General features: G+C 39.7%; 3 protein-coding genes across 12 annotated transcripts in view; 2 read left to right on the top strand and 1 right to left on the bottom strand.

The window, feature by feature from the left end:
* Positions 1-1,056: 1,056 nt before the first annotated feature.
* On the top strand, positions 1,057-6,662 carry ZBTB6 (zinc finger and BTB domain containing 6). Its single transcript, XM_002743289.6, has 2 exons — positions 1,057-1,137; positions 2,684-6,662. The coding sequence occupies exon 2, from the start codon at positions 2,693-2,695 to the stop codon at positions 3,965-3,967; it is 1,275 nt and encodes a 424-aa protein (XP_002743335.1). The 5' UTR covers positions 1,057-1,137; positions 2,684-2,692; the 3' UTR covers positions 3,968-6,662.
* Positions 2,683-10,213, bottom strand: LOC144578717 (uncharacterized). The gene is made up of 4 exons (XM_078346169.1): positions 10,069-10,213; positions 9,081-9,965; positions 7,096-7,222; positions 2,683-3,203 (listed from the first exon to the last, which is right to left on the bottom strand). The coding sequence occupies exons 1-2, from the start codon at positions 10,211-10,213 to the stop codon at positions 9,562-9,564; spliced, it is 549 nt and encodes a 182-aa protein (XP_078202295.1). The 3' UTR covers positions 2,683-3,203; positions 7,096-7,222; positions 9,081-9,561.
* RC3H2 (ring finger and CCCH-type domains 2) overlaps positions 9,745-25,076 on the top strand; it is a 58,402-nt gene continuing 43,070 nt past the window's right edge. For 7 of the 10 annotated variants that reach the window (XM_035256777.3, XM_035256767.3, XM_035256757.3 and 4 more), the window contains exons 1-3: positions 9,745-9,970; positions 18,251-18,548; positions 23,108-23,225. In XM_035256777.3, the coding sequence (XP_035112668.1) occupies positions 18,318-18,548; positions 23,108-23,225 (349 nt within the window). In that variant the 5' untranslated portion in view covers positions 9,745-9,970; positions 18,251-18,317. Of the gene's footprint in view, positions 9,971-12,424; positions 12,515-18,250; positions 18,549-23,107; positions 23,226-25,076 lie in introns of all 10 variants that reach the window. The other 3 variants (XM_078375623.1, XM_054236659.2, XM_078375624.1) reach the window with 2 other exon arrangements.

Below are 25,076 nucleotides of genomic sequence, written 5' to 3'. Positions count from 1 at the left end.
CATATACCTTCATTCAGCACAAATACTTGATGCCTACTAAGTGCTAGACTTCAAGAATAAAAAGATGAGTAAGCCACTGTCCTAAATACCTCTGCCTAGATGCGGCACAAATTAATACAGGTGTGTTAAGTGCAATAATGAAAGCAGTCAAAGGGATTACAGGTTCCCAACTGGGAACCAACTATCTTAGGGCAGTTCAGGATGGCTTCAGGGGTGATGAGATTTATAAACGAGTTTTTTAAAGATGAGGGAAAAGGCTAACATACGTCAGAGGAAACAGCTGGGCCAAAAGTTTTGGGAAGGAGGAGCGGTTTTAAGTGTGAAGCTAGATCCAGAGTTTGAGACCAGCTCCTGGTGGGACATTACCTAGGCAATCTCGAATACAGATCCTTATGACAGTCTTTGCCACCTCTCAAGTTGTAGGGGGCCCCAATAAGGAGAGGAATCGTCACAGAATAATCCATAAAAGGTCTGGTTAATCTGACAGACGTGCCATAGTCAAACCTCACACCCCGTCTCCAATTCGGATGTTTCGGAGGACTCACGAAAGGAAAGGGCTCGGGCCCGGTGCGGTGGCTCATGCCTGTAATCCTAGCACTTGGGGAGGTCTAGGCCGGCGGAACACTTGAGGTCGGAAGCTCGAGATCAGCTTGGCCAACATGGTGAAACCCCGTCTCTACTAAAAATACAAAAATTAGCCGGGCGTGGTGGTGCGCGCCTGTAATCCCGGTTACTTGGGAGGATGAGCGAGGCGCGAGAATCGCTTGAACCCTGGAGGCGGAGGTTGCAGTCAGCCGAGACCGCGCCATTGCACTCCAGCCTGGGCCACGAGCAAAACTCCATCTCAAAAAAAAAAAAAAAAAAAAAAAAAAAAAAAAAAAGGTACAGCTCGAGAGCTGAAACTGGGGCTTGAGAGATGCGGCTCGCCGGCATTAAGGCGCCTTTCTGTCATTCCAAGAGCTGGGGAGCGGGGTAAGTGAGGAAGGGAGACCGCCTCAGAATGTCCTTCCGGGGCGCCTAGAGGGCCCCAGTAAAGAAAGCTGGTTGGCACCGGATGTGTTTCCTTCCTGGCTAAGTCCATCTTCCGGCCTGGGCAGACGCTGCCGCGAAACCCTCGACTCTAAGTTTTCTGAGTCGGTGAGTGCAAAGGGGATTCCTCAGGTGGGGGGTGCGTGAGGAAGAGGAGGAAGTGAGGAAGGAGGTGGAGGACAGCTGGGCTCGGCTCCGGAGTGGCTAACCTGGTGCTGCAACCACTGGCCGACAGGGCCTTGGCCCTTCGCAGGCTTGGCTCGGGAATACCTGTGTGCTGAGCAGGAGGGCTCTCCCAGGACACCTGGGATTCAGATTCAGTTCAGCAGATATTCCCTGAGCTCCTCCTGCTCTATGTGGGCCCCTGTGCTCGGTACAGAAACACAGATGAATCAGGCCTCTCTCGCTGCGCTCAGTGAACAACTGATTCCGGTGGAAACGGGAGGTGGAGTCATATTAGTTTTACTTGATTAGGGCTTAAAGGAGCCTAATCACTAGCTAGAAAAAGGAACTGGAAACACGAATGTAAGAGATGTGTATTCGTGTCTTTTTGTCTGGGCACTGATGGAAAAATTTAGTATTGTACGAGGTTTGAGTATGAAAAGAGGATAGAAGGCGATAAAGCCATAAAGATGTAAGTTTAAGGCCAAATTGTGATGGGTTTCATATTCTTTCCTAAGAAATTTGGTCTGTCCTGGAGATAGAGGAGCGTGTTGGAAGGAAGACTTAAAGCAGAAAAGGGAATTTAAAAAAAGACAACAACAACAAGGGATGTTAATTCTGGTGGCACTCAGGAGGATAATCTGGCATATAGGAGAGTGTGGTATAAAGGAGACCTGTTGGAAGACATTGCAGTTGTCCAAGTGAACCCGAATGAGGACCTGTTGGGAGTGGTGGGGAGCAGAAAGTTTGGAGATTACATTAAGGTTTCTAATTGGGGATATTATGTTAAATCAACCTTGTGATGGTCACAGTGCTTATTACTGGATATTCAAAATTGACAGACTGTTCTTGACTACAGGGCACACAACATGTAGCTAAAGAAGCAAGCTGAAGGCCAGGTGCGGTGGCTCACGCACTTTGGGAGGCTGAGATGGGTGGATCATGAGGTCAGGAGGTCAAGACCAGCCTGGCCAAGATAGTGAAACCCCGTCTCTACTAAAAATGCAAAAAAATTTAGCCAGCCGTGGTGGCACGTGCCTATAATCCCAGCTACTCTGGAGGCTGAGGCCGAGAATTGCTTGAACCCAGGAGGCAGAGGTTGCAGTGAGCTGAGATTGCGCCACTGCATTTTAGCCTGGGCAACAGAGCGAGACTTGGTCTACTGGTAAAAAAAAAAACACTGTGATCTGTTACTAGTCACTTAGAACAAATGGGGCTTTAAAAAAAAAAAAAGCAAGCTAGAAACTGTTCACTACCAATTCGGTGTAATAAATGTAACAAAGTTATGAAAAATGTGCTATGAGATCATAGAGAACTGAATTATAAAGTTCTGGGTTTTGAGATGGTGGCATAAGGGTTCATAGCACCAAGATTAGACTTTGAGTCTCCTTTTTCCTAATTTAAGTTTGGGTTTCTGTGTTTGTTTTCACTATTACAGCATGGGAAAGCATTCCCTATCCTTACATGAATGTTTGTGTTTTATTTTGCTTAGATTGTGATCATGGCTGCTGAGTCTGATGTTCTGCATTTCCAGTTTGAACAGCAAGGAGATGTAGTCTTGCAGAAAATGAATCTTTTGAGACAGCAGAATTTATTTTGTGATGTGTCAATTTACATTAATGACACTGAGTTCCAGGGGCACAAGGTGATTTTGGCTGCTTGCTCCACTTTTATGAGAGATCAGTTTTTACTCACACAGTCAAAACATGTCAGAATCACCATCTTGCAGAGTGCAGAAGTTGGCAGAAAATTGTTGCTGTCTTGCTATACTGGAGCACTTGAAGTTAAAAGGAAGGAGCTTTTGAAATATTTGACTGCTGCCAGTTACCTTCAGATGGTTCACATTGTGGAAAAGTGCACAGAAGCTTTGTCAAAGTATCTGGAAATTGATCTTTCTATGAAAAACAACAACCAACACACCGACCTATGTCAGTCTTCTGATCCTGATGTTAAGAATGAAGATGAAAATTCTGATAAAGACTGTGAGATAATTGAAATTTCAGAAGATAGTCCTGTAAACATAGATTTCCATGTTAAAGAAGAGGAAAACAATGCTTTACAATCTACAGTAGAGAGTCTGACATCAGAGAGAAAGGAAGTGAAGTCACCAGAGCTATCTCCAGTAGACATAGGTTTTAAAGACAATGAAATTTGTATCCTTCAAGTAGAATCCATCAGTACACCTGGTGTCGAAAATGGGCAGTTTTCACAGCCTTGTACCTCTTCAAAAGCAAGCATGTATTTCTCTGAAACTCAGCATTCATTGATCAATTCTACAGTTGAGAGCAGAGTGGCTGAAATTCCCGGTAATCAAAGTCAGGGCTTATTTTGTGAGAATACTGAAGGAAGTTATGGTACAGTGAGTGAGATTCAGAATCTGGAAGAAGGTTATTCACTGAGGCACCAGTGCCCCAGGTGTCCTCGAGGCTTTCTTCATGTTGAAAACTATCTGCGCCACCTTAAAATGCATAAACTATTTTTATGCTTACAGTGTGGGAAAACATTTACACAGAAGAAAAATCTCAATCGACACATTCGAGGACACATGGGCATACGGCCCTTTCAGTGTACTGTGTGCTTGAAGACATTTACTGCTAAAAGCACACTTCAGGACCACTTGAACATACACAGTGGGGATCGGCCATACAAATGCCACTGCTGTGATATGGATTTCAAGCACAAGTCTGCTCTCAAAAAGCATTTAACCTCTGTCCATGGCAGAAGCAGTGGTGAAAAACTATCTAGGCCTGATCTCAAAAGACAAAGTCTACTATAATCATAATCACAGACTTGTTATATGTAGTTTGCATTATTCTATTAGGCAAGTCTTTCTGTAGAGATGCAGCATTTGTAATATTTCATCCCCCTAATCTTAGTTTCTTATATCTGGTCTGTTTACACATAATCATTCTTTCTGAACTTCTAACAGTTCCAAAGTTATGGGAGGCACAGTAAAGCTGATGGGATTCTGTCTCATCTCATATATTACATATAAGTCTCAGTAGAATCCCAGAGAAATAATGTTCCTCTCTTATATATTCTTGATTCTAGTGACAAAGGATCCAGCAGTACTTGCAGATTCTGATTTGGAGTCTCTAGGTAATTGATTTAAATGTAAAATCCAATCATATAACAACTTCAATGAAAGGATAACAAGAAGAGAAAATAAAGGTAAAAACACTATCATCTGTTACTAGTCACTTTAGAACAAATGGGGCTAAAAAATTTTTTAACTTTTTACCAGCTGTTCTTGGATTCCAAACTAAACACCAAGATATTTTTCATTTTAAAATGTATAAAGTAACAATTCAGATTCACTTGGGAATAGCAGAATTTTTTAATAATAGGTTAATATTCCTTAAAATACTTTTATTTCCATGCCTTATTAGTATACATATTTAAGAAATGATTAATTGGGCCCCAGTTTCTTGATTTTATTTAATACAATTGGATTTAGTAATTTCGTGGCCAGTAAAATTATATAATTGGCATGAAGCTGTGAAAAATGAGAAATTCTACCTTTACCAAAGATATCTGTTCTGTTTTAAAAGTTCCTCTCTATTGTATTTTTTATTTAACATGAAGTAAATGGAAATTTCTTCTTGGCATATAGTTCTATGAATTTTAACACCAAGAATTGGGCACCACTACAGCAATCAGGGTACACAATAGTTCCTTCACTCCCAACAGGTATCTCATGCTGTCCCTTTGTAGTCAGCTCCTTCTAGTTCTAGTCCTGGTAACAGTTCTCTATCACTATTGTTTTGCCTTTTCTGGACCATCATATAAATAGAATCTTATAGTTTGTTCTCTTTTGAGATGCTTTTTCACCCAGCATATAATGACTTTGAGGTTCGTTCATGTCATTTTAAATTTTGAATTGGCAATATATATTCTAATTGTCACCAGACAAGCAGTTTTAAAAGGGGTAGCTATTCGTGTTGTATTTTTTCATTTACATTAATGCAATTTCCATTCACTGTGTACTGATAAAAATCTTAACCATCCCTAGAGTTTTATATTTCCAAAAATGTGCCAAAAGGAAAACCATGACTATGATTATTTTAGTGAGAGTCATATTTGAGACGGTGTTTTGAGCCAGAGTTCTCTAATATTCCTGTCTACACATAATATAAAACTTTAAAAAAATTGTTTTAACAAAGATTAAAATATGTTGCAGGGCAAATAATAATCTCTGAAACACAGAAACTGCTTTTGGTAACGAAGCCTGACTAGATGCCTCTTACTTTCAGGCTATTCTAGTCCTCCCAAACTTAACTTAGCTTTATGTAGAATTTCTACTGTATTTAATTTCTATTGAAGTCCTTCTATATTTTAAAATGTAATATACTTTGTACTACTTATAAAAATTTTGTGATGAATCACATGTTCATTATTATAAAAACCTTTTTTTTGATACTTTTGTGGGAAAGACATTCTCTATTGAATTTTAACTCTTGTAGAGACTTTGAAGTATGCAGGTCTTGTTTGATAAAACCAACTGCATAATCCAATGTTACCAGTTAGTGACATTGTGCTGGTCTCTTCTCCTTGAACTTTTTAACTTTATATGTAAAACAACTTTGATCTTGGTCATTTGAAAGATCATTTCCAGGTCTAAAATTTCATGATTTTACATTTAATTCTTCCTGAAAACAGAAGAGTGGAAAGCAAGAGAGGACAGTTTTTGTGTCTTTAAGAATTTCTTGCTTAAGTACTCCATTGGAGACAGAATTTTTCTAAATAGCGGATCTTTTTCCACTGGTGGGTATGATAGCTCATTGCTTCCATTTGATCTAAGATTGGTCATTTCTCGATGTGAAAATATTTTCTTTTCAGAAATAGTTTATTTGTGATTGAAGTACTTTTCTTATTTTTGCTTCCTAGGATAAAATGGTGTCAAGGGGAGGGGGAAGGATGGAGATGGGAGGAGAGGGTAAAAGAATAGTAATCTGATTTTTTTAGGAATTAGTATCTATCTTGGATATTTGAAAAAAAAATTGGTTAAAACCACGTTTAAGTTTTCTGTGTGCCTTGTAAGACTGTTGTAAAATTTTTTGTGAGCACTTTGAGATTTTGGCCGGGGGGAGGGGTGTTTTGTGAAAGTGATGGTTATTTATATTATTTATTCCTGTTCAGTAGCACAGAATGATCTCAAAACATTCCTATAAGAGGATCTGTTTGCATGATATGTCTAAAAATTTTCAGGAAAATGGAATCTTTTTTTAAAGTGCAGGTATGACAAGGTATAGAATTTATTCATTTAACATTCACATTTAGTTTGTGTTTCTAATGTGACAGAAAAATGCAAAGTGTTTGAGTTCAGCCTCTTCATTTACTCCATTTTTGTATAAAAGATCTTGAAAAGGTAGTCGTTACTTTGTTGTAAGAGAAAATACTTGCCCTTTTTCCTGGGATGTAACTATCTTACATGTTTAAATAAGAAATAATAAACTGGAGGTGGGAATGGAGAACTATGTCTTTTATCTTTTTAAATTTTAAAGGATACAATTTCCTCCTGGCTATTCATTTAATCATTTATCTAGCAAATACTTCCTGAGTCCTTACAATGCAGAAGTTAGGTATACAGACAAAATTTCCTGCTCTTGTGAAACATTGTAGTGAAGGGAGGCAAATAGTAAACAAGTAAAATCCCTATGTCAGATTTTGAGAAGGGATTTGGAGAAAAATCAGGAATAGGGAGTGCAAGAGAAGGGGAATGGGATTGCAGTTTTAAATATGGTGGTCAGGGCTGGGTGCTGTGGCTCACGATTGTTATCTCAACACTTTGGGAGGCTGAGGCTGGCAGATCACTTGAGGTCAGGAGTTTGAGACCAGCCTGGTCAACCTGATGAAAACCATTCACTAAAAATACAAAAATTAGGCGGGCGTGGTAGTACTCGCCTGTATTCCGAGCTACTTGGGAGGCTGAGGCAGGAGAATCCCTTGAACTGGGGAGGTGGAGGTTGCAGTGATCAGCTAAGATCACTCCTCTGCAGTCCAGTCTGGGTGAGGGGGAAAGACTCCGTCTCTAAAATAAAATAAAAATAAATAAATACGGTGGTCAGGACACCTTTGAAAAATCTCAGATTATCAGAAATGCATATTCTACTGTTAGTGAAATGGAAATATATCTAGTAGAATAGAAAAATATGGCCGGGTGTGGTGGCTTACACCTGTAATCCCAACACTTTGGGAGGCTGAGGCGGGCAGATCACCTGAGAGGTCAGGAGTTCAAGACCAGCCTGCCCAACATGGTGAAACCGTGTCTCTACAAAAATAAAAAAATAAAAGCTTAGCCTGGGATGATGACGGGTACCTGTAATCCCAGCTACTCGGGAGGCTGAGGCAGGAGAATCACTTGAACCCTCGAGCCAGATTGCACCACTGCACTCCAGCCTGACAAAAGAGTGAGACTCCGTCTAAAAAAAAAAAAAGCCATGCGCAGTGACTCATGCCTGTAATCCCAGCACTTTGAGTAGCCGAGGTGGGAGGATCACAAGGTCAGAAGATAGAGACCATATTGGCTAACATGGTGAAACCCTGTCTCTAATAAAAATATATTAGGTGTGGTATCATGTGCCTGTAGTCCCAACTACTTGGGAGGCTGAGGCAGGAAAATCGTTTGAACTCAGGAGGCAGAGGCTGCAGTGAGCCAAGATCACACAACTGCACTCCAGCCTGGGTGACAGAGCAAGACTCTGTCTCAAAAAAAAAAAGAAAAATATATATATACAGTAGGGTGGAAAACAAATATGTCCATGTAAAATCACCCATGACTGTCCAGTTGAAAGTACTGAAACAAATGGTTGTTAACAGTTCTCTAGGCTTGGCATATGTTTCATAAAGAGAAGAGAATAATGAAAAGAGACATTTGACCCAGCAATCCCATTACTGGGTATATACCCAAAGGATTATAAATCATTCTATTATAAAGACACATGCACACTTATGTTCATAGCAGCACTGTTTACAATAGCAAAGACCTGGAACCAACCCAATGCCCATCAACGATAGACAGGACAAGGAAAATGTGGCACATATACACCATGGATACTACGCAACCATAAAAACGGATGATTCTGTGTCCTTTGTAGGGACATAGATGAATCTGGAAACCGTAATTCTCAGCAAACTGACACAAGAACAGAAAATCAAACACCGCATGTTCTCACAGGTGGGTGTTAAACAATGAGAACACATGGGCACAGGGAGGGGGGCATCACACACTGGGGTCTGTTGGGGGGGCAAGGGAGGGACAGCAGGGGTTGGGGAGGTTGGGGAGGGATAACATAGGTAGAATGCCAGATATAGGTGATGGGGGATGGAGGCAGCAAACCACATTGCCATGTGTGTACCTATGCAACAATTCTGCATCATCTGCATGTGTACCCCAGTTCCTAAAGTACAATAAAGAAAAAAAGAATAATGTGTGGAAGAGATGTCTTTGAGGTGGCCAATGTATCTTTTTTCAAAAACATTGATCTTTACCTGTCATTCAGACAAATATAATAGGTAATAATCATACATTTTGTTAAAATTGTATAAGCAACCTTTCCTTATCCTAATTCATCGTCGGGTTACTTCCATATTTCTGTTGTTGGACATCTGATTTCACATTGGAAAGTGCCTTGAGTTTAATTACAAGTCATGGTCATTTTCTCAAACTACATTCTTGTTTCTCATCAGTAACGAGGGGTACATTGTATGTGCTTTCTAGGATCACTCTGCTAACTAAATGGAATGTAAATAAAACTAAAATATTTAAAATTAAATATTACCTAACACAGGACCTGACACATACTAAGTAGTTTATAAATGTTAATTCTCTTATCCCTATTCCCAGTCTGTTTCATCTATAAATTATAAACAGTAAGAATAATTCTTACCTTAGTTCGCTGTGGAAAAAGCTTCAACAAATATTTGAGATATGATGCCAGAATTTGTGCTTAAATTTTTATCTTTGCCAGCTTTTGAGGAGTTCAGAGCTTTCTATATTTTTTTTCTTTAAACTCTTTGTCTAGGAAGAGTTTTCTCTTTAATAAAGAAGTGAGATGTCGAAGTGCCTGCCAAATACATGTTTTCTTTTTAATTTTGTAATGGGGAGATTACTTAACATCTTTGTGGAAGGATTGAGGGATCCGGTCAGCATGTAATTACATAAGCGTTAAGTAGAATGCAACACAGATGTATCAGATTTTCAATGGATTCCACGCTTTTCACGAAGAGTAACGTTAAGACGCTAGCTCAAACCAGCGTCTAGGAAGCCGGCTCAAGGCGCCGATAAAAGTAAAGAGAGTTTCCCATCAATCTCTTAGGCTTGCCTACTCCTTCTCACAGTACCTCCCACAGTGCTCCGGGGCACCCTTGTCACGTGATCGGGGTGGATCCGCTGAGGCAGAGGGAAGCTGATGCGCAGTTTCGGTGACGGGGGTTGCTACGTTTTCCTGCTAACTCCCGACTCCCGGGCTTGCGTAATCTCGCGTTAAGTGGGGAGCAACTTCTCGCGAGAGCAAGATCGGGATCCCTCCAGGTCCGCCTCCGTGGTGAGGCGGAGGAGGAGGAGGCGGAGGTGGAGGGAGAGGGAGGAGGAGGAGGAGGCCCCGTCGCGGCCTTCGCCGCCGCCAACGGGGCTGTCCCTGTAGCTCCCGATGGAGTTTGAGGTCGTGAAACCTCCGCCGAGCTCTGCCCCGGCGAGACGAGGCGCCTCCGTCGCCGAGCCGCGCCGTCGCGGGGCTCCCGGGAGCGGCCCTTAGCGACCCCGCCCGGGCCCCCTCAGGTAGGGCGGGGGCGGGCACGCTGCGGCTCGGGCCCCAGTCCCGGTGCCTGGTCCCCGGCGGTCGGGCGGGAGACAAGTCTCAGCCCTGGGGCCTGTACGCTGTCGCCCCTGATGCCCCGAGGGTTGGGAACTGAGGGCCGCACCTGACACTCGGACGGAACCCCGGCCCTGAGGAGGCCTTTCTCTCTGGTAGGGCTTTTCGATGCGGAGCGACCGGCTCAAATGGCCACCTTCCTTCGGCATTGGCCGAGCGGACTCCCCTGACCGTAGGAACCCACCCAAGCAAAGGCCTGGCTTCACTCTCCCATTCTACAGCAGTTAGTAAGGGGGTTTGGAAAAGGTCCTGGAAATCAAGTCCTCTCCTAGCTTTTCAGCTTTCTGCCCTGGGGCTTCCCGAGACCCTAGCGTAGGATGATGGAAGCGATCCGAGTGGTAAATATGAACCCCGGCCAAACAATGCCCTGGTAGGGCTTAACCTCCCTGGATGGGGATGGCCGGACCTGAGAGGTTGCACCACAGGGGTTGTGGCTAGGAGCAATGGCAGGAAACATAGCCAGGGAATTCTGCTATGGCTTTCTTCTTTCTCTCTCTCATTTTTCCTTCTTGGTGTAGCCTCTTGAGGAGACTCTTCCACCATCTTAGAAGAATGGTAGAAAGCATCTTTGTTTCTCAGAGAAGCAGCTGTACTTTTTTCTGTCCTTAGCTTTCAGGATGGGAGATGTTGGTAGCTGTCATTTCCATCCTTCAAATCACAAGGCAACAGTTTAAGATACCGGCAGATATATCCTTCACATCAAAATTGACTCAAGTAATCACTGACATAAAGTAAATCTAATCCAGTGATTTATTTATATTTTCATAACCCTTGGGTTCCCTTTTTAATTCCTCTTCTCCCTTTACCCAGGGCCTTTCTCTTTTTCATTTCTACTGTCCCCCTACCCATTGTGGGTAGGTGACTTTGTATCCTAAATAAAGTGTTTTAAGTCATCTTTTTCCATTTTTATATTGGCTAAACTTTTAAGTTCCAATGGGAACTTTTAGTTAACCTGAAAAAGCTAACGTTGCTACGCTACAGTGGTGTAATTTCACCCAAAAGCAAAGAAACAAATGTTACACTGCGCAGCCTTTTAATGGTTAAACATACAAACTTAGTGAAAAGCTTTTTACAATATTAAGAATATTAATGGAATCTCCTTTTTTTAAAAAAAAACAACCTTTTAGCCGTCTAAAAAGCTCTACCAGTGTTCTAGCTTCACATGCCTTTCTTAGGTTGTTTACTTCCACATTCAATTTTTGAAGAAATAGAGGCCATTACATCCTGTTAAAGGCTGTTTTTCAATATTGCCATATTCATTGATTTGGAGATTCATGTTTTCTAAATTTTAGAGTTTGGAAAATTGCTAGTAGGACAGAATGTGAAACATATATTCCAGTTACGCTTAGAGAAAGCACATGTTATAATTCAAACAGGCGCTTGTTCTATGAGGATTTAATTACACTCATGTTCAGTAGTGGATCCTTTGAGTTACTCCTGATCTGTTATTTCTGTCGTGGTAACCTGACATGTAAGAAGACTTACGTTCTTTGTTCATATATTTTTGTTAAATCGTACTCTTCTTTTGTAATTTTCTGTCTTCCACTTTGAAAAAAATCGAAAAATTGCATTTTGGCAAAGCAATCTTCTTTACACTCAGGAATTTATATTCAAAAATTGAACTTCTACATTGTTTGGAGTAGCTAAGAATGCTAAATAAACTTTATAACAAGGTTGTAATAACCACTTATTGTTTAGGTTGGACTGGGTTGAAGTTTCACTTTTTAGTGATGGAAAAAGGAAGCATGTGGTAAAATAAAGCTAGCTGAAAATTAAAACTAAGTTCATGTTTTGCCTCCAGTCTCCTGAATGTTTTGATCAGGGTCTTCTAATTTTATTAAAGCTTTAAGTATGTGAGTTTTACCTCAATTTCTTGATAGCAGTTAGTTTTGAGTATTACTTTATAATCTTAAATATTTTAGAATTGCACTGTCCAGTACTAGCCAATGGCCACAGGTGACAGTTGAGGATTTGAAATGTGGCTAGTGTGAATTGAGAGGTGTTGTAGGTGTAAAATGCCAGATTTCAAAGACTTAGTACCAAATTTTTTTAAATATCTCAATAATTTTAATATTGACAACATGTTGAAATGATATTTTGGATAAACTGTGATAAATAAAATATATTACTAAAAATAATTTTACCTATTTTCTTTTGACTTTTTTTTTTTTTTAATTTTTGAGACACCGTCTAGCTCTGTCTCCCAGGCCAGAGTGCAGTGGCGCCATCTGGGTTCACTGCAACCTCCACTTCCAGGTTCAGGCAATTCTTCTGCCTCAGCCTCCTGAGCAGCTGGGATTACAGGAAGGCATCACTATGGCAGGCTAATTTTTTTTTTCTAATTTTTGTATTTTAAGTAGAGAGGGGATTTTGCCATGTTGACCAGGCTGGTCTGGAACTCTTGACCTCAAGTGAGCTACTGCACCTGGCTTCTTTTAACCTTTTTTAATGTGAGTACCAGAAAATTTAAAATTACTCGTATTATAATGGCTCATATCATATTTCTATTGGACGTTACTGTTAGATCAGCATTACTCTTCCAAGAAATATGTTATTGGAATAAAAGTAGATGTATAAAAATAAAAAACTTCCAGATAGATTATTCTGTTATAATTAGAATAATTAAAAGGCTAAGGACTTTGGTAATATGAAGGATGAAGTTATCCGTTGGCTGTTATTTGATAGACAGAAGTAAGTTCTTATCTCAAAAAAATGTATTTTTCTAGTCATCACTAATATTAGTTATATTTGTTAAAATAGAAAGTTACCTCATTATTGCCCTATTCGAATGCATTGGAAGTTATATCTAATATTTATTTTAAAACTGAGTTCAACCCCATAGTGTATTTAAGAAGTAAAAGTTGAGTCATATACTTTACATGTTAAAAGAGTCACATTTTACAGCAATCTTTTAAATTGCAATTCCTTTTTCTCCAATGCTGAGTTTCTAGCTTGTAAGTTATTTCCATCAGTGTTTTGGTTTTTGCTTGTCTTTCAGGTTAAGATCCAAATTGTACTTATGCTTTAAATAATCATTTTTTAAGGACAAAACTAATTGTTTTTAAGTTTTCTAAACTGGGAGGTACTGTGACAGCTCATTTCAGAAGCTTATATTCCTCACATGGGTTAACTAGAATGAAAACAATGGTTGTTTTAATTAGAAAAACTAAGCCCTAATGTTTACATTTTTATTAAGAGAATTGTAAAATGCTGTATACATATGTGACAGTTAAAGAAGTGTAAACTTTAATCTCCCATTTTAAAATCAGATGCTGTAGACCTGAACTGGCTGCATAATATGGTTGACTAATAAGAGAAAATGAAAGTATTTAGCTGGCGTACAGTTTACTTTTAATAAAGCAGTTTGTAATTAGAATCATATAAGAGCTTATGCTTCCTGTTTTATGTGTCAGCGCTCATAGGAAGGAACTTGCAGTCTAGAAAATTAGTTGAGCAAAAAACTGTTTATGGTCTCACCTTTAGAGTAGAAATTTAGCATTTCTTACTCTTACGCTTTATCTTATTATCCTTCTTCAGTTTTTGTAACTGGTAACTAAAATTAGTTAATACAAATCATTAGAATGTTTTTCTTTATTTTGAGACAGAGCATTCACTCTTGTTGCTCAGGCTGGAATGCAATGGCGCGATCTTGGCTCACTGCAACCTCTACCTCCCAGGTTCAAGCGATTCTCCCACCCCAGCCTCCCAACTAGCTGGGATTACAGGCATGCACCACTATGCCAGCTTATTTTGTATTTTTAGTAGAGATGGGGTTTCTCCACGTTGGTCAGGCTGGTCTTGAACCTCTAACTTCAGGTGATCTGCCTACTTCAGCCTCCCAAAGTGTTGGGATTATAGGCGTGAGCCACCGCTCTGACAATGTTTTTCTTAAGGAAACACTTCAGGTATCTAGAGTTGTAGGACTTTTAATCCATTTTATCCTAGTTTGAAATGTTTTTATTATTTGGGAAGAATACTTTAGTAGTAACTAAGTATTTATAGCATTTTAGACTTATGTAGACTCAAATAAGTTGCATAAAATGTATTAGTATAAGTCTAGAAGTTTTGCAAATATATAGTCTTAGTGCTCCATGATTCATTCATATGCTTTTAAGAATAAATTATACAGACAATAGGATATTTGTCATTTTTGGTAATTACAAAAATATTTTCTAGGTAAATGTTTACAAAGTGCCTGTTTTGAAGGAATGAAGTTTCTTCTATGTTTTAGATAAAATTTTAAATTGCATTTATCTTACCCAAGGAGCCTAAGACTTACTAATAATACTGAAGAAAAACATTTTTAGAAAATCAGAACATTTCTTACATCTGATTGTATAAAGGAAGTTTAGTTCATAATTTACTGTCAGAAAGTTAGACTCTGGCTGGGCGTGGTGGCACATGCCTGTAGTCCCATCTACTCAGGAGGCTGAGGCTGGAGGATTGCTTGAGTCCAGGAGTTCTGGGCTTTAGTGTGCTATGCCGATCAGATGTCCGCACTAAGTTCGGCATCAATATGGTGACCTCCCAGGAGCAAGGGTCCACCAGGTTGCCTAAGGAGGGATGAACCTGCCCAGGTCGGAAACAGAGCAGGTCAAAACTCCTGTGCTGATCAGTAGTGGGATCATGCCTGTGAATAGCCATTGCATTCCAGCCTGGGCAACATAGTAAGACCCCATCTCTTTAAAAAAAAAAAAAAAAAAGAAAGTTAGACTCTGACACAGAGAAGGAAAATTTGGTAGAGTTATTGCCAAAATTTTGGCAGTGTTTTTTCTTTATATTTTAAAAGTATTAATTCCACTTCTGGTAGGAATTAAACTTCTCAGCATTAATTATGTTAAAAGCGCTAAGGACTGTTGTAACATAAAACTATTAAGTGTGCTCTGGTATAGTTTGAAACAGTTTAAAACTACTAGGTGAAAATATGAAAGATAGCCTTTTTCTGTTTAGTTGAAAGTCCTCCTACCCCACAACTCCCCACTAATGTGTTTTAATGTTTTAATATAAAGCATTTCGGAATGGTCTTGGAAAACTAAGGAAAAGGTATTTGGCCTTTTTTTCTGCTACCAAATGGCCTTTGATACCCTAACCCACAGAATTGACATTTCCAAACAGGTGGCCGTTATGAAAAACTACATGTAGTGTCCTCTTTTCATAAATATTTAATCAGTTCAAGTTATTAACTAAATTAAAGCTTTCAGTAGATTTAAGAAGAAATTTATTCTTCCTCAAAGGTCTTTTCTTGATAACTCTGCAAACCAGAAAACTGAATGTTAAAAATGTTCAGTAGTTTTAGGGAGTGATATATTCACCTGCTTAGTGCTCATCTCTAAAGTTGGAAGAAAACGAATTGGTTATAACGTTAATAGATGTGGTACTGTGATGATGAAAGTTGTAAAATTAATTATAACATGAAAGATTTGGTTACTTTAAAGGTAAAAATATTAGATAATTTGCATTAGAGCTTGATTTGTCTACAAATGAAAAAAAAAGTAAAAAAAAACAATTTGCATTAGAGCTGTTTGAGAAAGTTTGTATAGGGCTGCTTTTTACATACCAAGCCTTGTAATTCATTTTTACCAAAATGTTTTTTGGGGATAGTTGGGGGCAGAGTCTGGCTCTGTTGCCCAGGCTGGAGTGCAGTGGTGCGGTCTCAGCTCAATGCAACCTCCGCCTCCTGGGTTCAAGCAATTCTCCTGCCTCAGCCTGCCGAGTAGCTGGGATTACAGGCGCCTGCCACCATGCCTGGCTAATTTTTTGTTTCTTTAGTATAGACGGGGTTTCATCCTGTTGGCCAGGCTGGTTTCAAACTCCTGACCTCATAATCCGCCGGCCTCGGCCTCCCAAATGCTGGGACTACAGGCGTGAACCACCCACCGTGCCTGGCTTAATTTTTTTTTTTAATCTTTGTTTTTGTGAATATAAAAGGGCAGGGCTGAGCACAGTGGTTCATGCCTGTAATCCCCGCACTTTGGGAGGCTGAGGCGGGCAGATCGCCTTAGGTCAGGAATTCAAGACCAGCTTGGCCAACATGGTGAAACCCTGTCTCTACAAAAATGCAAAAATTAGATGGGCATGATGGCAGGTGCCTGTAATCCCAGCTACTAGGAGGCTGAGGCAGGAGAATCGCTTGAACTCAGGAGGCAGAGGTTGCAGTGAGTGAGCCAAGGTCACGTCATTGCACTCCAGCCTGGGCAACAGAGCCAGACTCCATCTCAGGAAAAAATATCACAATGAAGGCGATTAGAATTATGTTGGCATAATGGGGAATACTTTCAGTTATATATTTTTCTCTTCTGAATGTGACTACATTTTTAAATATCTAATTTCTATGGAACTAACATATTTGGCTTGGTAGACATTCCTATGAAATAAAGTATTGGGTGTTTAATTGCCCTAAATACCTATATTTCTTGTTCACCAGAGAGCTTGTCAGACTTATATTAAGTCTTGAATTGGAAGAGAAAGAAAATCTGTGAAGTTTAGTGTGTTCAAATTAGTATTGTTTTGCTACTAAATCTTTTACTAAAATTATGAATTATTATTGTTAATATTATTTTGAGATGGAGTTTCGCTCTTGTTGTCCAGGCTGGAATGCAGTGGCACGATCTTGGCTCACCACAGCCTCCATCTCCTTGTTCAAGCTAGTCTCCTGCCTCAGCCTCCCTAGTAGCTGGGATTATAAGCATGCACCACCATGCTTAGCTAATTTTGTATTTTTAGTAGAGACAGGGTTTTCCCAAGTTGGTCAGGCTAGTCTTGTACTTCCAACCTCAGGTGATCTGCCTTCCTCAGCCTCCCAAAGTGCTGGGATTACAGATATGAGCCACTGCACCTGGTCAGAACATTTTGATCTTAGAAATAAAAGAAATTCTCTCACTGGTCTTTTCTATGTACCTTTTCAGTTTTTAATCACATATGTATAACTTTTTAGATCAATGTTTTATTTTTCTATGTCTTCCTCATTGGACTTGACAGTCTTTGGTTATATATATATATCAATCACTAAATAATACAGTTTTATCAGAAGTATTGTAATGAACTATACGTTTTTTTTTTTTCTGAGATGGAGTTTCACTCTTGTTTCCCATTTTGGAGTCCGATGGCATAATCTTGGCTCACGACAACCTCCACCTCCTGGATAAATGACAAGATTTTTAAGACAATTTTTTTGGTTGTTTTACTTTGGTACTGTATGTTGTGGTCAGCATTATTCTTTTATTTATGGACAGTCAGCTCTTTTAATCATCTCTCACTCATCAGAGTCTCATATGTTGATTTTCAGTACCTCATTTTGCTTCCTAGTCAAATCTTATAAGAGATTTCCTCTTTTAGGTGGCAAGGCTGTTTTCTTCACACTTGAGTCTCTACAGTATTGTTTGGATCACCAGTTTCCAAAGTTCACTAACTCCTGGCCATACCTTATTATGTTTTGGGGTGCTGGTTATCCAAGGGAAACATTTTTTTCTTTTTTTTGAGACGGAGTTTCGCTCTTGTTACCCAGGCTGGAGTGCAATGGCGCGATCTCGGCTCACTGCAACCTCCGCCTCCTGGGTTCAGGCAATTCTCCTGCCTCAGCCTCCCGAGTAGCTGGGATTACAGGCACGCACCACCATGCCCAGCTAATTTTTTGTATTTTTAGTAGAGGCGGGGTTTCACCATGTTGACCAGGATGGTCTCGATCTGTTGACCTCGTGATCCACCTGCCACGGCCTCCCAAAGTGCTGGGATTACAGGCTTGAGCTACCGCGCCTGGCCGGGAAACACTTTGTTGTTTAAAAAAGTGTTTTTTAAACAACAACAAAAACCCTTACCAGCAGTCCAAAGTAAACAACAAAAACCCTTACCAGCAGTCCAACTTTCGTGCTCCTAAAAGTTGAATATGGAAAGTTAATTTGCTTGCTTGATGTGGTCATTGAGGAAAAGACATAAAAGCTTTGATGATGATTATGTGAGCAACAAATATAAATACAGTTTAGTTGAAAGGAGCGCTATTAAGATACTGTTCCCAGGCAGAATTTCAGAAATTTAATTCATCAAATAGGTTTTTTAAAAAAGACCTCCAAAGGTTATAAAATTATTCAGAAGTATTTTAGGTCTGAAGCTATAATAGTTGACTTAAGCAATTAACTCTTGAAAGGTGAATGATGAATATGTGGTTAATTCTTACTTTTGTCCATTTCTAGCTTACAAAACACTACACAGCAAAATAATGATCTGCTAGACTGCTAACCCGAGCATCCAGCTTCCACAATGCCTGTGCAGGCAGCTCAATGGACAGAATTTCTGTCCTGTCCAATCTGCTATAATGAATTTGATGAGAATGTGCACAAACCCATCAGTTTAGGTTGTTCACACACCGTTTGCAAGACCTGCTTGAATAAACTTCATCGAAAAGCTTGTCCTTTTGACCAGACTGCCATCAACACAGATATTGATGTACTTCCTGTCAACTTCGCACTTCTCCAGTTAGTTGGAGCCCAGGTAAGCATTCAAGATTTTACTATAGGTTGGTGCAAAAGTATCGCTATTTTGCCATTACTTTAACAGCTTGTCCAGCATGCAGGCCACATGCAGCCCAGGATGTGTTTTGAATGCGGCCCAACACAGATTCATAAACTTCCTTAAAAGATTGTGAGATTTTTTTTTAAATGTTTTTTTAACTCATCAGCTATTGTTAGTATTAGTGTATCTTATGTGGCTTGTTTTTTTCTTTGTTTGTTTGTTTTTGAGACAGAGTCTTGCTTTGTCTCCCAGGCTGGAGTGTAGTGGCACGATCTGGGCTCAGTGCAACCTCTGCCTCCCGAGTTCAAGCAGTTCTCCTGCCTCAGCCTCCCAAGTAGCTGGGACTACAGTCATGCACAACCATATCCAGCAATATTTTGGGGTGTTTTTTGTATTTTTAGTAGAGATGGGGTTTCACTATATTGGCCAGGCTGGTCTCAAACTCCTGACCTTAGGTGACTCGCCCACCTCAGCCTCCCAGGGTGCTAGGATTATAGGTGTGAGCTGCCACACCTGACCATCTTATGTGGCCTTAATGGCAAAAACTCAAATTACTTTTTCAGCAACCTGATGATTTGTTACATGAAATAGTTACTGAACTTTGTTCAGTAATAGGTATAAAGTATGTTTAGTGATCAATACAGTGTAAAAAAATAAATATCATTGTATCTAATTTTCATGATTGTATTCTGCAAAAGATTTTCTTTGTTTCTTTCTTTCTTTTTTTTTGAGATGTAGTTTTGTTCTTCTTGACCAGGCTGGAGTGCAGTGGTGTGATCTTGGCTCACCGCAACTGCTGCCTCCGGGTTCAAGCAATTCTCCTGCCTCAGCCACCTGAGAAGCTGGGATTACAGGCATGCGGCATCATACCTGGCTAATTTTGTGTTTTTAGTAGAGACGGGGTTTCTCCATGTTGGTCTCAAACTCTTGACCTCAGGTGATCCACCCACCTCAACCTCCCAGAGTGCTGGGATTACCGGCGTGAGTCACTGCGCCTGGCCAAGATTTTCTTTAGATAATGTCCTATTCTTATAAAAACTACAAATTACATTATAGTTACGTATTTCTTTTTTTCTTTAATTCTGTGATTAAAATTTATGTATATAAGTGATTTTGGTGATAAGAAGCATTTTTATATAAGCATACATATTTATTCACTAGGTAATATTATGAAAAGAAACGTAATCAAAGCTTTGACCAGAAATAGGTTTTTTTTTCTTTGTTACTCTTTTTAACTTTACTTGACTTTTTGTATAATAGTGAAAATGAAAAAATAAGGTCTGTGTGGGGATGTATATATGGAAAACCAAAAACCAATGTGTCTGTAATAAATTCTCTCTGGTTTCTTATTAACGTGCTGTATCAAGCTTGTCTGGCCTGCAGGCCTCATGCAGCCCAGGACAGCTTTGAATGTGGCCCAAAACAAATTCGTAAGCTTTCTTACAACATTGTTTTTTTCTTTGTTTTAGCTCATTAGCTATTGTTAGTGTTAGTGCATCTTATGTGTGGCCCAAGACAATTCTTCCTCCAGTGTGGTCCACAGAAGCCAACAGACACCTCTGAGCTATGTGGTGCTTGAGTTGAATGTTAGGGGGAAAGAAAAGAACATGTGCTATAGAATTCATGTTTGTGATTATTTTATTGAATCAAAGCAAGGCTCTAGATTTGAAATAACTTCTATTTAATGAGGGTTTACTTTGCATTAGATTTGACAGTAAGTATTCAGCATTTATTATTACTATTTTTTACCATAGCTCTTCAGGTATTTTCCATATTTCTCATTTTTATTTTTTTGAGACAGAGTCTCACTCTCTTGCCCAGGCTGGAGTGCAGTGGCACAATCTCGGTTCACTGCAACCTCTACCTCCCGGGTTCAAGCAATTCTCCTGCTTTAGCCTCCAGAGTAGATGGGACTACAGGCATGTGCCACCATGCCCAGCTAGTGTTTCATATTTTTAGTAGAGACAGGGTTTCACCGTGTTAGCCAGGATGGTCTCTATCTCCAGACCTCGTGATCTACCTGCCCCAGCCTCCCAGAGTGCTAGGATTACAGGCTTGAGCCACCACACCTGGCCTATTTTCCTTATTTTACAGGTTAGGAAGAAGATGAAATTCTGTACATCATGTACTACGTATTAAAGCCAGAAAGGAAGTACTTTTCTGATTTATTAGAAAATTCAATAAACCAAAATACTTCATTCATTCCCTTATTATCTTGATATTTGAAGTCTTCCTTTTAAATCATAAAATCAGTTTTCAGCATTTATTATCCAGTTACACAGTATGAAATCAAGGTGCATTTACAATTGATAGTGTGTCATAATTTAATTGGTAGTATATTTTTATTAATGGAGAATAAAATAATGTTGCCTCATGCAAACAATAACATTTTCAATTTGATAAAATATCATAGACTTTTTGTAAAAATGCTAGCTACCACCAGACACAGTGGCTCACACCTGTAATCTCAACTTTGGGAGGCTGAGGTGGGCAGATCACTTGAGGCCAGGAGTTCAAGACTAGCCTGGACAATATGGTGAAACCCCATCTCTACAAAAAATACAAAACTTATCCAGGCATGGTGGCATGCACCTGTAGTCCCAGCTACTTGGGAGGCTGAGATGGCAAGATGAGAGGTTCACTTGAGCCCAGGAGATCAAGGCTGCAGAGAGCCAAGATTATGCCACTGTACTCCAGCCTGGGTGATGGGAATGAGACCCTGTCTCGAAAAAAAAAAAAAAATACTAGCCACAATTTATTTAGCATCTGCTATAGGTCAGTGTGTTACTATCATTTCTAAGTGTTATCTCAATTGGTCCTTAAATTGCCTAGAGGTCTTTAAAATGTGACTTCTGTTACTTCTTCAGCCTCTTCTACTGCTGTTACTATTCCACTTAAGCCACATTGGCTTCTCAGCCAGTTCTCAGATATATCAAGTATATTGCCACCTGACGGCTTTTGTAGTGACTGTTACCTTTGCCTAGAATATTCAGTCTCTCTCCACTTTCTTACTTTTTTTTTTGAGATGGAGTCTCTGTCACCCAGGCTGGAGTGCAGTGATGCGATCTCAGCTCACTGCAACCTCTACCTCCCAGGTTCAAGTGATTCTCCTGCCTCAGCCTCCTGGGTAGCTGGGATTACAGGTGCACGTCACCCTGCCCAGCTAATTTTTGTATTTCTAGTAGAGATGGTGTCTTGCCATGTTGGCCGGGCTGGTCTCAAACTCCTGACCTCAAGTGACCTGCCCACCTCGGCCTCCCAAAGTTCTGGGATTACAGGCGTGAGCAACTGTACCTAGCCCCTCTCTCCACAGTCAAGTCTTTATTCAAATCTCATAGTTCTCAAGGGAGCCTATACTGACCACCCCAGTTAAAATTGTAACCCCTTGCTAGTATTTCTAGTTCCCCTTATCTTTACTCTATAATTTCACCTCTTGGAGCACTACATATTTATTTATTACATTTTTAATTTATTGATTGGCTGCCTCTTCTCCCCTAGAATGTGAGCTCCACAAGGGGAAAAAAATTTTATCTGTTTTGCTCATTGATATTTCCCTGGTGCCTAAAACTATGCCCAGTGCATGATAAGCTCTCCATAAATATAAATATTTGTTGAATTATATTGAACTTTTATAGTGACACTACAAAATACAGATTTTTATCTTCATTTTGCAGATATGGAAATTATGACTTGGAACAGTTAGGTAATTTACACAAGGTCATTCATAGAGGTAGTAGAGCTGCAGTTTTCACCCAAGTTTTGACCTTTGATTGAGAACACTGTGTCTTATGATGCTTAAGTAAATAATATAGTAAAAAGGTGATACTGAGGGGAAAAACACTCTACCTTTTTTCTCCACTCTTTAATTTTGAAATTCTTTCAGACTTGCAAAAATGTTGCAAAAAATACCATTCAGAGAACTTGTATAACTTTCCACAGCTTATAATGTTAACATCCAACAGCAAGAAATCAGCATCGATACAATACTATTAACTTTCTGCTTCTTCCTTCATTAATCCACACAGCTCCTGCTATTAAGTAGGTTATTTGTTGTTGTTTATGTTGTTGTTGTTTTGAGCTGGAGTCTCACTCTGTCACCCAGGCTGGAGTGCAGTGCTGCCATCTCAGCTCACTACAACCTCCACCTCCCAGATTCAAGAGATTCTCCTCCCTTAGCCTCTCGAGTAGCTAGGATTACAGGCACCTACTGCCACACCTGGCTAATTTTTGTAGCTTTTAGTAGAGACGGGGTTTCACCATGTTGACCAGGCTGATCTCAAACTCCTGACCTCAGGTAATCCATCTGCCTTGGCCTCCCAAAGTGCTGGGATTACAGGCATGAGCCACCATGCCCAGCCTTGTTTTTGGTTTGTGGAAAGCAGTTTGGCTAGGTGTTTGGCTTTAATTTTACTTAAATGACTTTCATGTATTATCTGTGTATTATAATTTAATATTCACCAAGATTATTACCAAGTACATAAATAATAGTTGCTTGAGCTGGATGAATGTATTTCTGCAATATTTTTTTTTTTTTTAAGGTACCAGATCATCAGTCAATTAAGTTAAGTAATCTAGGTGAGAATAAACACTATGAGGTTGCAAAGAAATGCGTTGAGGATTTGGCACTCTACTTAAAACCACTAAGTGGAGGTAAAGGTAAGTTCATAAAATGCATTTTTACTGATAAGCAGGACTTTGTAGTACATTTACTTTGAATTTGAATTTGATGTGGATACCCTATTAAATAAGTATGGAAAAGGAATTTGCTTGAGAAATGCCTTGAAAAATATATAGATTAAGAAAATTATGTTATCCTGTTTTCTGAAAATAACCAATACTGTTATTAATTTGATAATTCAAGCTGGCTGTAGGGCTCATGCCTGTAATCTAAGCACTTTATGAGGCTGAGGTGGGTGGATTGGTTGAGTCCAGGAATTCAAGACCCGCCTGGGCAAAGGCAAAATCCCATCTCTACTAAAAATACAAAAAATTGGGCCAGGCATGGTGGCTGTAATCATGCCTGTAATCCCAGCACTTTGGGAGGTTGAGGCAGGTAGATCACCTGAGGTCAGGAGATAGAGATCAGCCTGGCCAACATGGCGAAACCCCGTCTCTACTAAAAATACAAAAATTAGCTGGGCGTGGTGGCACATGCCTGTAATCCAGCTACTAGAGGGGCTGAGGCAGAAGGATCACTTGAACCCAGAGCTGAGATCATGCCACCACACTCCAGCCTGTGCAACAGAGTCCAACAACAACAACAAAAAACCCCCAAAATTAGCTAGACATGGCAGCACATGCCCGTAGTGCCACCTACTGAGAAGGCCAGTGTGGTGTGGGAGAATCTCATGATCCCAGGAAGTTGAGGCTGCAGTGAGCTGTGATTGTGCCAGTGCACTCAACGTGGGTGATGGAAGTGAGACTCTGTCTCAAAAAAAAAAAAAAAAAAAAAAAGAATTTACCAGAATCACTGCATCTTGAAATTCATACAGTATTTGAATTGTTTTAATAGTGCTGTAATAGAATATTCGTTTTGATAAATCGTATTAAGACAGCTTCATGAAGCCAGGCATGGTGACTCAGGCTTGTAATCCCAGCACTTTGGGAGACCGAAGCAGGCAGATCACGAGGTCAGGAGATCGAGACCATCCTGGCTAACACAATGAAACCCGTTTCTACAAAAAAAAAAAAGAAAAAAAAAAAGATTAGCCAGGCATGGTGGTGTGTGCCTATAGTCCCAGCTACTTGGGAGGCTGAGGCAGGAGAATCGCTTGAACTTGGGAGACAGAGGTTGCAGTGAGCCGAAATTGTACCATTGCACTCCAGCCTGGGTGACAGAGCAAGACGGTCTTAAAAAAAACTCCTTCATATATGCATGAATTCATTCAGTCATTCATTAAGTTTTACTGAGCACTTAACAGTGGTTAAGGTAATTGCTGTCATGGAGCCCACAGTTTATTGGGGGAGGTAGGTGTATAAGTGTAATACATTATTTAAGTTTATGACAAAACCGAAATTTTATTTTGTTTATCACTTCATACTTAGCACATCATGGGTGTAATAAACAATTGGTGAATGAATGAATGAATATATTGAATAATTATTTTGTACCTACTCAATGCTTTGCACTGTTGTGTATGTGGACATAGCGATTTTACTGAGATTCTTATCCACTGTATTCATTCATTCATTTATTAAACATCTATCTAAGGAGCATGGACTAAGTGTCTGGCATTATTCTAGTGTTGGGACACATTAGTAAGCCAAATAATGTGTTTTAAAGGAGTAATGAGTAATCATGTGTGTTGAATGCTATTGGAAGATCAGATAAAATAAGAAACTGAGAATTAACTAATTTAACCAATTTAGCAAAGTAGAGGTAATTGTTGGCTTGACAAGAGCTATTCTGGTCAAGTGATAATGAGAAAAACTTGATTGGGGTAGGTTTCAGAGATTGTGAAATAAGGAATTGGAAGTAGTAAACAGATCAATTGTAGTGATCTACAG

The sequence above is a fragment of the Callithrix jacchus genome, chromosome 1 (assembly GCF_049354715.1).
Source record: "Callithrix jacchus isolate 240 chromosome 1, calJac240_pri, whole genome shotgun sequence".
In the NCBI taxonomy this organism is placed as follows: domain Eukaryota; kingdom Metazoa; phylum Chordata; class Mammalia; order Primates; family Cebidae; genus Callithrix; species Callithrix jacchus.
Note: the sequence above shows the minus strand (reverse complement) of the source record. Positions and strands in the feature narration are given on the sequence as shown.